Source organism: Hipposideros armiger, unplaced genomic scaffold (genome assembly GCF_001890085.2).
Source record: "Hipposideros armiger isolate ML-2016 unplaced genomic scaffold, ASM189008v1 scaffold_54, whole genome shotgun sequence".
NCBI classification, from domain to species: Eukaryota; Metazoa; Chordata; class Mammalia; order Chiroptera; family Hipposideridae; genus Hipposideros; species Hipposideros armiger.
This window is the reverse complement of record NW_017731404.1, coordinates 1,922,084-1,933,753: the sequence shown is the minus strand read 5'-3', so window position 1 is coordinate 1,933,753 and position 11,670 is coordinate 1,922,084. Positions and strand designations below refer to the sequence as shown.

Sequence of the window (11,670 nt, the reverse complement as noted above, 5' to 3'; positions counted from 1 at the left end):
CTCTAGCTGCTGTGTAATGAACTACCCCAAGACTTAGTGGCCTAACACAGTGATGAGTTGGTTTTTCCCCACGATTCTGCAGGTTAATAAATCTACTGGCCTCACTTGGACTCACTCGTGTGAGTCCAGGCATCTGACAACTTGACCTGGGCTGAAGGGTCCAGGTGGCCGCACTCATATGCCCAGCAGTGGTCTGGCTGTCAGTCGAGATTCCGTGGCTCCCTTCCACCTGGGTTTCCATCTTCTAGGGGGCTAGCCCAGGCCTCTTCACCATTGGTGGTCTTGACATCCTAAGAAAGTAAAAGCAAAGATGCAAGGCCGGGCTCCAAAGCTGGTGGGACCACCACTTCCGCCTCATTCTGTAGGCCTGAGCAAGTCACAGGTCCAAGTGGGTGGAGATACAGGCTCCACTAGTCAAGGTCGGAGCAGCATCAGCACATTCAGAGGACAGTGGGGTCCAGGGAGGCACATTCACTGGGACTCTTATTATAATGACCCACCACAGCAGTCTCTCTAGGGTACATGCTCCCAGTTCCTTGTTCTGTAGCACAAAGGGCAGCTCTGGGTCCTCTGGGACCCCACATCTCCCCTCTGAAATTGGCATCTCCTGTCTGGGCCTGGAGATGGAAGTGGAGAAGGCTGAGGGGATAAGGTTAAATATGTTCTTTTCCAGCTTTTGTTTGGTTTAATTTGGGGGGCGGGATCTCATCTGTGCTTTGGTTAAATCATGACTTCATTTTATTTTCTTGCCATTTGCCTCGTTTCTCTTCCAACGCAGCTGCAGTAAAACGTCCAGTTAATAAACCGTTCTGGCTAGTTGTTCTGTAGATTTTATTAGGAAAGTACCTAAGGATTGAGAGCCTTGGTTCTAGAGCAAGACTCCTTAAGTTAGATTCCTGGCTCTGTCAATTGCTTGCTGGGGACCTTGGGGAAGTGCCTCCACCTTCCTGTGCCTCAGTTTCCTCCTCTCTAGCGTGGGGACTGTGACGCTTAGGAAGGTTGTTGTGAGGATGGAGTGGAGCGGTCAGTGGGAACCACTTAGAGTGGTGCATAGGACAGTCACCTCCCCAGTGCGTCTGGGAAGGAGCCCGATCAGGGCATTTGCACAAGGGTCAGTCAGTCTACAGCTTCTGCCATAGATGCTCTGGTGGTGGGAGTGGGGAAAAGGTGGCTTAACTAAAAAAGCAGTTCATAACCCCTCTTAGTGCTCCCAGGAAAGAGCAAAGCCTGCGTGTGCAGTGCCTCCTAACTGCGTCTTACTCTAGCCCTGTTATGAGGTATTTGTGCTTTCAGGATAATTTATAAATCTAAACATATACCGGGTTTGTTTTCCGCCCCAAGCAGATTCCAACCAGCATGCAACCAGCCAACCCAAATAAATTGTGCGCTTCAGTCCATTGTTTGTAGCACCCCGTACACTGTTGGGCTGTAGAGGAGTGCTTTGAAGAGGGGGCCCCATTAGTGCTCCTAGCATCAGGGCTCAATTTAGGCGGCACATTTTTGAAGAGTTTCCTAGAAATTTGTGGCAAAGAAAAGCATGCACGGGGTAGGTGTGGGGGTGGGGAAGGTGCAAAGGGCTCTTATCAAATTGTACAGGATGTGTTTAGGGGGGTGCTGTCATATAAGCCCCAAATAAAGCAACAGCCCTGAACTCAAGGAGGGTCGCAGAATTCCTCAGCTGGGGAAGTCATCCTGGGAATGCAAGGATCGCTTTCAATGTTATGTTTGTAAGGACATGACAGTCACCAAGTGGAGAACGTCAGGTTCTCCGAGAAACCCTGTGCGCACTCACGTGCAGAAAACTATTTACTTAACTGGAGTTGGTTTTGAAAATATTTGACTCTGGAGGGTCCCTAAGGGAGCGTGGAGGGTGTCTGGGATTTTCTTTCAGGGCAGGACGCAGCCTTTGCAAATCCCCCCAACGAATAGGCTCCAGGTTTCAAGGCAGATTCATTCCCTGGCTGCACCAAGGTTTATGGCCCCGACTGAGGCCCTGGGGCAAGCCTGTCATTTCAAATGCTGCCCCAGCTCAGCAGAGCCCACGTCTCTCTGATGAAATGGCAGCTTGTCACTGTGGAGCAGAGGTGCCAGCAGTGAGGCTGTGGGTTGAAATGGGCGTGGAGGAGAAGCCTGGAAATAATGATGGATCGCGATATTTATCTCCAGGGAGAACTGAGCAATCTCACGTTCTTGTCAGCACTGAAGGTTGACAGGGTGGCTAAAAAAGGAGACTTTTGATGCCATCATCGCGGGAGGATGATGGAGTGTAACGAGTGGGATGAGTTTCGGAGATCGTCTCTCCTGCTAAACGCACCTCACCACCCTCTTCAAGCAAGAGACACGAGGACTAAGGTTCATCCCTTTGGGGACAGACAGCGAGGCTCTGCAGGGGCTCAGAGCCTGCCAGCTTGGCCTTGCCCTGAGGGCCTGAGAACAGAGGTCTTCTAGAAAGATCACGTAACCTTTCTGCTTATTCATTCTTCCCTGGTGACACACTTCCCTGGAGCAACCCCTTCATTCTCAAAGGCGGCGGCCCCTCCCACACCACCCACCAGGCACTCACTACCTGGGCTAAAGTTAGCACTTAGCATTGAAGGCCTCTATGTACATACATATCTGTCTCCCACCAGACCATTTCCTCCTTCTTCATCTCTGTCCCCGAAATGCCCAGCCTGGCACACAGGATGAGGACACCTGCCCTGCTTACGTCATGAGGCTGCTGTGAGGGGAACATGGATGCAGATGGGAAATAGTTTGGAAGCGTTAGAAACGCTGTGCTGTTTGGAGGTGTGTTCCTGTGGGGGCTGCAGAGAAGATTCTGGGGCCACAGGTAGTGGGGGGGGTCACTTGGAATCGTCACAGATATATCTCCCTGCCAGGCCACCTCTTAGCCGAGTGTCCCCCATATGCCGGCAACTCAGGCACCACCTTGACAACTTTGGCCAAAGTTCATTTGCCACCTGTGCTCTTAGGTACTTAGTATTTTTCTTTAAGTCGATTCACTTTCTCTCCTAACTTTTTGTTTTGACAAATTTCAAACCTGCAGGAAAGTTGAGAGAATAGCTCCAAAGACACCCATATACCTCTCATCTAGATTCCCCGCCTGTTCATGGATTTGCCACATTTGCTTTCCCTATTTCTGTCCATCTATACATTTAAAAAAAATGACATGGAATTATTCATTTTCTGGGTCCATTAAAAAATATTTAAATAAGCTTTCCATTTTAGAATAGTTTTAGATTTAAAGAAAAGTTACAAAAAAAAAAAAGAAACAAAGAAAAGTTACAAAGAGTGCAGGGAATTCTTATATGCCTTATACCTAATTTCTCATTCTGTTCCATCTTACATTGTGATGGTACATTTGTCACAACTAACACACCCAGAGTGATACATTATTATTAACCAAACTCCTTCCATGTTTTATTAGGGTTTGCTAGTTTTTCTCTTATCTAGTAGAATTACTTAAACTTTAAAAAATTGGAAAGTGTCAATGGGAAACCACCATCACTCACCAGACACAATTCTAGCGTTGGAGGCTGAATGACCCAAGCCTGAGGCTTGCTTTCTCTTTGTCAAAAAGGGAGATTAGTAAATTTAAGAGAGGTGTGAAAGATTAGCACAAAAAGCTGAGCCTTTCTTCCAGGCCAACGGGATTGGAAGAAAATTGCCACCGGAGTAAAACGACTTCCCCACTACAAAAGTCAGCCTTATTTAGTGCCTAGTCTGTGTGTCATCTAAAGTGCTGTTGGGCGTCCCCCGGGTGAGTCCCAATTTGGGAAACTACATGGTCTAACTCTGCCATGCCCTCAGATGGCTGGAAACCCCAAGCTCGAGGTTACCAGGTTCCAAACCTGGAGCTTCCGTTTGCCCTGGAGGATGAGGGTGGAGGGGCTGGGTGTCCCCACTGGCTCAGGGCTGTGGAGAATGTCATTTGTCTTCTCTACATACCCCCCCCCCCCCCCCCCCCCCAGCTGAATTCCTGAAGCCAGCGTTTGACAAGCGAGAAACAGAAGAAAGCATGCAGGAGAATTCCATCCACAGCATGTGAGAAAGCACCCTGCATCGGACACAAGGTCTGCTTGCCCACTGTCTCTGTGACACATGGTCCTCCATGTAGCCAGTGAGTGGGAGGGAAATGGCTAAACTGAAGCTGTGTTTTCTCATCCGTCCTTTGCATAATGTCTGAACTCGTTCACATTCATTCCTTTAAAATGCTTCAAAATGGTTTTCATGTTTTATAAGTTAGAGTAAGTGACATGGTTTCCTGAAACCAAGTCATCACTTTCCAGTACTTTCCTTTCAAGTATATGTCTGCTGTCCTCATTGCCAGGAGGCCTAATCCCACTGCAGAATAACTGGACAGCTCCCATGCTTTTAAGGAATTTCACTCTGTGATAAGTCACTGTTGGCTCAAGGGGTCCAAACATCTAACCGGAGGTGATCCAACTGGAGTGTTTGCAGAATTTTTGGGTTCCTTCCTCAGGAGTGCTGTTTATTTTGTCCGCTGACTTACTGTAGGATTCTTTGAGTTAGTCCAAGGAGGCAAATATGGGTGGATGGAATTTTCTCCACGTGTGGGGCGCAATGTCCCCAGGCAAGGAACCTGGGACACAAGTAATAAACGAATCCATTTTCCTTTTTTGAAATGAAACTCTTAGCAGGTCAGAGCACCACCCTTAAACCTTTCTGCCTCCCTCTTTCCCAGAGGTAATGACTCAGTTTGGTTTATATCCTTCCAGACTATTTTCCTGGCTTTATATGTGTTTCCATAGTATGTTGTTTTATGTGTGTGTAAGGGGAGGATTACACAATCAGGATTATGCTGAATGTACCATTATGACCCCCTTTTCACTCAATAACAGGTCTTGGAGATCCACCTCTGTTAAGAAAGACACAGCTCACTCTGTTTAAACCTCGTAAGGCCTGCTACACCTCTGTTGCATTCTGTTTGACCAGTCATTATTTGATGGATATTTATTTCCAGTTGTTTCCTATGATAAATAAGTTTTTCTAGCAAACCTCTAAGTGCATGCCTCCGCACACACACATGCGTGATGCTTAGGCTGACAGCTCAGTTCCGGTTTTCAAAGCTCTTGACAACTTACCCTTCAGAGCGTGCGTGCATGTGTGTGTGTGTGTGTGTGTGTGTGTGTGTGTGTGTGTTGGTGGGTAGGGGTGTCAGTTTCTGTTCTTTGGGGCTGTTTGGTTTTGGTTTCTTGTTTGCAGTGGCTGCAGGGTGGAAGGGAGCCAAGGAGAGGCAGAGAGAGAAATTCATCTCTAGGTGTTACAGGCCTGGAGGCACTGCAGGGGCCGGCCTCTCCAAGCAGGCCGTCAATGGGGACTTTGTTCCTGGGTGCATCCCTGAGCAGAATCCAAAAGCGAGCTGTGTTGAGGTGACAAAATGAGTCATGGGTCCTGCAGGGACCCACCCCTTGACTCAGAGATACCGAGTCTGTAGGAGTCTTACACACACAAATGTAACAGGAGTGTGTGAGTGTGAGTGTGTGTGTGTGTGTGTGTGTGTGTGTGTGTGTGTGTGTGTGTATGCGCGCGCGCGCGTGTTGTGGGGCAAACCCTGAAATAATTAGGTTGTAAAAAAAAAAAAAAAACCAGAGGGGAAAGCAGTAAAAGAGGCTGCTCTCTAACTATAAAGATGTAAAGCGAAAAGGCCAAGCCAATTCGCATCCAGGAGAAGTGGGAGGTGCAGAGGGGATGATGGGCTTTGGGGTGGGGGGAACCCAGGACCAGAGGAAGGGGCTTTGTGGAGGGTCAGACCTGGGTCAGAGGAGGGGCGCGGATGAGAAAGAGGGAAGAAAGGAAGGAAAGGAGCGAGTGTGAGAAGGGCGACGCTAAAGCGGCAAGGTAAGAAGTGGAAGGCGGGAGTGGGGGCGGTGCGGCGTCCCTGTCTGTTTGTGATTACACTCGGCCCGGTGCAGAATCGAGTAAACAGAAACTTCCAGGCGTCCCCACACCCCCCTCTGAAGCAAAGCAGAAATCAGATGCTCCGTGATTAATCGTGGAGAGCTCGGGACACGACCACAAACGCTGTGCGGACTTGAAACTAGCTGCCTTTCCCAGTCCCCTTGCCAAGATGGGAGTGGGGGGTGGGACGTGAAGGGGTGGGGGCCCCGCCTGCTGGGGGCCAGCATGGAATTCTCCCTGGCAGAGCTCGGAGTGACACTGACGGGCAATCGGCCACATCCAGAGCAGCAGGCAGCATCCGGGGGAGCAGGGCCTGCAGGGGGGCCCCCCAGGCGGGCTTCCTGGAAGCCGGGCTCCACGACCGGCTGCACCCTGACACAGGCCAGATAAGAGTTCGGCTGCTACTATCAGAGCCGGCACCGCAACGAAGCCGTGGGAGAGCGGGTTCTTCGGACTCGAACGCCAACCAGAGCGGCCAGACTGGAAGGGCTTTCCCAAGTCCTGGCTCATCGCCTTGAGTCCTACAGCGGATGAGAGCCGATCGATCGATGCACGCTTCCGCGATGGAGAAAGCCAGACTGCTTTGAGGAGGATGGTGTGACCCGGTCCTGAAAGTCCAGGTCAGCTGATGGTGAGTGCCAAGCGTCCTGTCCCGCGTGCGCTGGCGTGGGGACCAGGCTGCAGAGGCAGGAGAGGTGTGAGGCAGGCAGCACTTACTCACTTCCCAGCCTGAGGCTCCCAAAGCCTGAGGAAGGGAGCTTGCCGCTGCTGAGGCCGCGATGAGAGAGGGTCGTTCTCTTGCTGTGTGGTCTTGGGCTACTGCTTTCCCTTCTCTGGGCCTCCCTTTGTCCATCTCTAAAATGCAGCGGTGGAAGGAGGTGATCTTCAAGGGGCTCTTACTATGACTGCTAGTTCTTGTGCGTCTGCTGTGTGCCAGGCACTCTGCTGAGTATTATGAAGCTTTAGCCCTGGGAGTCCTCACAAGCGCCCAGTCGGCTAGGGCTTTTCTTCTTCTCCTTCTCCTTCTTCTTGTTCTCATCATACACAGAGCAAACAGAGGCTCAGAGAAGTGAAGCAACTTGCCCAAGATCACACAGCTGGTCAGTGGCAGAGATGAGAATCAGATCTCGGTCTTTCTGACTTGACTTCCGCTAAACTGCCCACACCCAGTAGTCTGTATTCTGTACTCTGTGATTCTGCAATTACCCCAGGAAGCAAGGGTGAAGGAGGAGGGAGCATAAGCTGTAGGAGGGAGGCAGAGGTGGGACAGAGGAAGAAGCAACAGTGTGCACAGCCTTCAGCTATTTGGATGGGATGTCAGCCCAGGGAGGGGACACGCTGTCCTGGGATGGGCAGGGGCTGCTGGCTTGAATGAAGAGTGCCGGGTACCATGTGCTGCGTTTGCTGCCCTGCTCTAGGAGAAGAGGGTTAATATTGGGCAGGCGTGGAGGGAGCTGGGGGTGGAGAGAGTGGCACATGCCTCCACTAGGTTTTGTTCCAATTTTAGTTTGCCTTTTCAAAAATCTGTTTCAAATCATTCTGGGCCCCCACTGCTCCTCTGGACGAAATAGAATTGTGAAACACATACAGTGCTTTCCACATGCCTCCCCGTGGGAATCACACATTAATATTATCGCAGGCTATTTGCATATACATCCCTGCAGCTGTGGCTGGCAGCAGCCAAGAGATAAGAAACGCACAGCAGGGCTGCGGCAGGTGGGAAATCTCTCTGGTGCCGGGCACCTGGGCAGAGTCGGAGGTCCCGCACCCAGATGTGGTCTCCTCTTTTCTCTTCCCTGGAAAATTCCATCCTGCAGTTCTGTACTGACTCAGGCTGCCTGTCCTTCCAGGGACTGGCCCAGGCCCTCTACTTTGGGCTCGAGCCAACACCTGAGTGGTGGTCCCAGGTCTAGGGTGACCAACTTGTCCCAGAAACCCTCCTCAGTCCTGGGCAAATGGCGACAGCTGGTCACCCTACCCAGTTCTACCCTTGAGTTTTCTTTCTAACTTTGAGCTAATCACTTCCCTCTCCTGGCCTTCGTTTCCCTGTCTATAAAACAAAGGGCTTATTTTAAGAAATCTCTAAAATCTCTTTTCCACTCTAAACTTCTATGACTCTGGTTGGAGAGCATTTAAGTTCTAAACCTGGGCGAGGGTGTCTGAGGGTGAGAGACAGCTTAGGGAGGCGGAAAATTGCCCCATGGACCCCTGTGAATCTGGCATCAGAGAAGGTACCGGAAGAGGTTGGAATTACGACGGCCTTGAAGATGTACGTGCCACATCACTGATGCCGTGATAACAGTCCTCTGGTGCCATGAGCTTCTGCAGAGCCTCGTGAGTTGCTGAAAGCCCAGTTCTGTCTTGCAGCTTTGTTTTTGTGCAGAGTGATATGACCCAGATGTCTGCTGGTTACACAGCCCTCATCTACTCATCATCAGGAGCTCAGCACCCCCCCAATGTCCCCCAGTTCTTGCTGCAAAGGGAAATCTCACACAGACTCATAAACTGGTCTCTTGTCCTATTCGTCCGCTCCTGAATCTGTCCCCGTGGTCACTTAGAGAAGCTTCGCTGTTGGCACTGCCCATCCTGAGCACTCCCAATGCTCCCAGCCGTCAGGTCCCGCCTGGGTTGCTCTGGGTTCTGGGCAGAGGTGGAGGGAATGGCTTCCTCCCCAACCCCTGATACCCTTGCCATGTGGTCCTTACACAGTAGAGTGTGGGAACCAGCTGGTACTGGCTTGTGAAAGCCTGTTGTCAGATTTTCAGGAATTTGGTGAACTAGTTTCTAAACAGAGCCATTACCGAAACTTAAACTTCATAAACTTAAGATACATTAAAAACAAAGGTTATATGCTCTCAAAAGTCTCATTTTCCATTTTTTAAACTACATTTTCCTATTATCTGTGCTCCTGCGGCTATTTCTGTCAATGGTAGCTGTCTAGCAGAGACTCTCTATAACTGGGTGCTATTGGGTGCTTCTCCCCAGTTTCTTTCTTCTTCTTTTTCTTTAGTGACATCACGTTGGTAGCCTCATGTCGGCCACACTGGCAGTCAGCAAACAGCGCAACTCAGGGTTTGCCTGTTTTGTTCATTGTCTAGATTTGAGGAACTGAGGGAAAATGTTAACAGTGCAGATTAAACATAAAAGCGTGTTCACTCTCTTGCTCTTACACGGCAAACAGCACCAAAAGTCAAGGAAGTTGCTCATTTTGTTGACAAATGAGTGAAGTTCCGACACGCTCTTTGGTGGATCACTTTTGTCTTACTCTTTTTTTTTTTTTAAAGCTTGTCAATTTTTTTTTTAATTTTTTTTTTTAATTGGGGAATTGGGGGAATGGGAACAGACAAGTTGCTGTCGTTTTGTTCTTCAGTCTAGTTGTGGAGGACGTTGCTTCACTGGCCCAAGTTGGCACCATCATTGCGCTCTTCCCGGGCGAGGCAGATCAGTCGCCGGCTTCTGGACGGCCGCTCACTGCGGCTGCTGGCCGCTCACGCTGGCTGCTGGCTACATATGGTAGCCCATGGCAACCCACTGCCACAGGGGCTGCAGCCTATGCCGTCGCCGGTGACTCAGGGCAGCCCAGCTCCAGGTTGAGCTGTTGTTCAGCATCTTAGCTGCAGAGGGCAGTGTCACTGGCCCTCATATATGGAATCCGAACCGGGGCCCTCTGGCGTCCCAAGCCAGTTCTTAACCATCGCGCCACTCGTCTTACTCTTTAATGTCGGGAAATATCAGCTGGCATTCCCAAAGAATCCAGGTGCTCATCAGTCATAACCAAAGGTCGACCACAGAAACAAGTATCAGGGGTGAAAGTCAATGAAAACATTCTGTGTGAATCAAGTGATGATATGAAGTTTGCAAAACGGAGCATTGTACCTTTTTATTTGTAAATTCTGAGCTACCCCAGCTTCATATCAATACAAGCTATAGTAATCCTAAGTATATATGTATGCATATGTAAGTGTGCGTGTATTTCCATAGATTTATATACATGCGCACATGTACACACACACACACACACACACACACACACACACACACACACACACACTCTTTCTCCTGGAGAGCTGGTTGTTAAACCTTTACCAGCGCACCACTGGCCCCACAACATATATGCTTGTGCCCAGGGTCTCAGAAGGCCTGCCACAGACCACACTGATCCCTCAGCCGGAGGGTTTCAAACTCCAGGCACTGGGCCGTGGACACAGTTCCCTTCAGTTCCTCCTCTCGGCTAAAACAAACCCACAGCAGGACTCCTCTCTCCTGCCCTAAGCGCTGGAATGAATGCACAGGTCGGGTGGGATAGAAGGTGTGTAAACTGGCAGCACTCCTGGCTTCCCATCACTGGCAGCTCCCTGCTCCGTTCCATTCGGCTGCAGGTCTCACTCCTGCCATCCTGTATGTTTCATGCGCAGTGTGTGATTCCCTAATACAAACGGCATCTTGGACCGAGTAGAAGGAACAGCTAAGCCAAAACTATAGGCAAGTTAAGACAACTTTCTATTTTTAGAAACCTTAGGAGCCAGGTGGGTCCTTTCCAGTTCTCCCAAGCCAGCGAGCACGAGAGGAAAATATTTCTCCTTCCCAAGTTCCGCCTCCCTTACAGTCCAGGCCAAGGAGGAGGCCCAGGTAGGGATGGACACTGGCTAAGAGCAGCACACTGTGATGGCAGAAGCAAGCCATGCCCACAGCAATTTTAAAAAGAGCTGAAAACAGGGCTTATTATTATTGTATTTTGTGCGGTCGAAGAGGCAATCCCACTGTTGAGTCAGATATGCCTGTTCTTCCAGACCATTCATATCTGCTCATGTTCGTAATTTTAATTTTTCAAAAATGAGATCATTTTCCATTTTATTCTACATCTTCCTTTTTTCCCTTGCCAACATACTCTGGGTGTTTACCCTGTTAGCGCACAAAGACCTAAACCGTCCCTTTCAATGCCTGCCTGACACAGGCCCAGCAGGTTGTAACCAAGTCTCTACTTTCTAACCAGGTCTCATTTTCTTGAACCCAAAACACACGAGGAGAGACCAGCTGCTTCCACTTTTCAGGAAAAAAGAAATTGTATTGTCTCTACCCTCAACCTGTATCTGCAAGTGGACCACTGCTCCACCCTGGTCCAAGTGGCCATCATCTCTCTCTGGACTATTGTAGTTGCCTCCTCATTGATGTCTCTGCTTCTCCTCTTGCCTCTCTGACTGTCTACACTCCACTCGCAGCCGGCAGGGTCCTGTTAAAATGAAATCAGGTCCTGTCTCTCCTCTGCGCAGGACACACCCCTCCCCCCGAGTCTTGGCTCCCACCTCACCCAGAGTAAGAGACAAAGTCCTCACCATGTCCACAAGGCCCTGCAGGAGCTGGACCTCACCTCCCTCGTTCTCCCCCTTGCCATGCTTGCTGTTCTCAATTGTGCCCGGCACAGTCCTGCCTCAGGACCTTTGCACTTGCTATACCCCTCTGCCTGAGACACTCATTCTCCAGATCTCCACGTGGCCCACTCTTCACCACTTATCATCATCCAACATACTATTATTTTTCTTTGCTTAAATGTCTTCTACTAAAATGTGAGTTTCTTGAGGGCGGGTTTTTGTTTTGTTTTGGTTTTGCCTGTTTTGTTCAATGCTGTATCCCATGGTAGGTACTCAATAAATGCTTGTTGGAACATAGTAGGTACTCGATTCATACTTGTGGAAATGTTTGCTTTGCTGTGGTGCCAAGGGTAATATGACAGCCAGACTTTTGGGGGAG

General features: G+C 49.8%; 1 protein-coding gene across 4 annotated transcripts in view; it reads left to right on the top strand.

Moving 5' to 3' along the window:
- The first annotated feature begins 5,774 nt into the window (after positions 1-5,774).
- RIPOR3 (RIPOR family member 3) overlaps positions 5,775-11,670 on the top strand; it is a 64,998-nt gene continuing 59,102 nt past the window's right edge. For all 4 annotated transcript variants that reach the window (XM_019640967.1, XM_019640966.1, XM_019640969.1 and 1 more), the window contains exons 1-2: positions 5,775-5,862; positions 6,167-6,553. In XM_019640967.1, the coding sequence (XP_019496512.1) occupies positions 6,551-6,553 (3 nt within the window). In that variant the 5' untranslated portion in view covers positions 5,775-5,862; positions 6,167-6,550. The remainder of the gene's footprint in view (positions 5,863-6,166; positions 6,554-11,670) is intronic.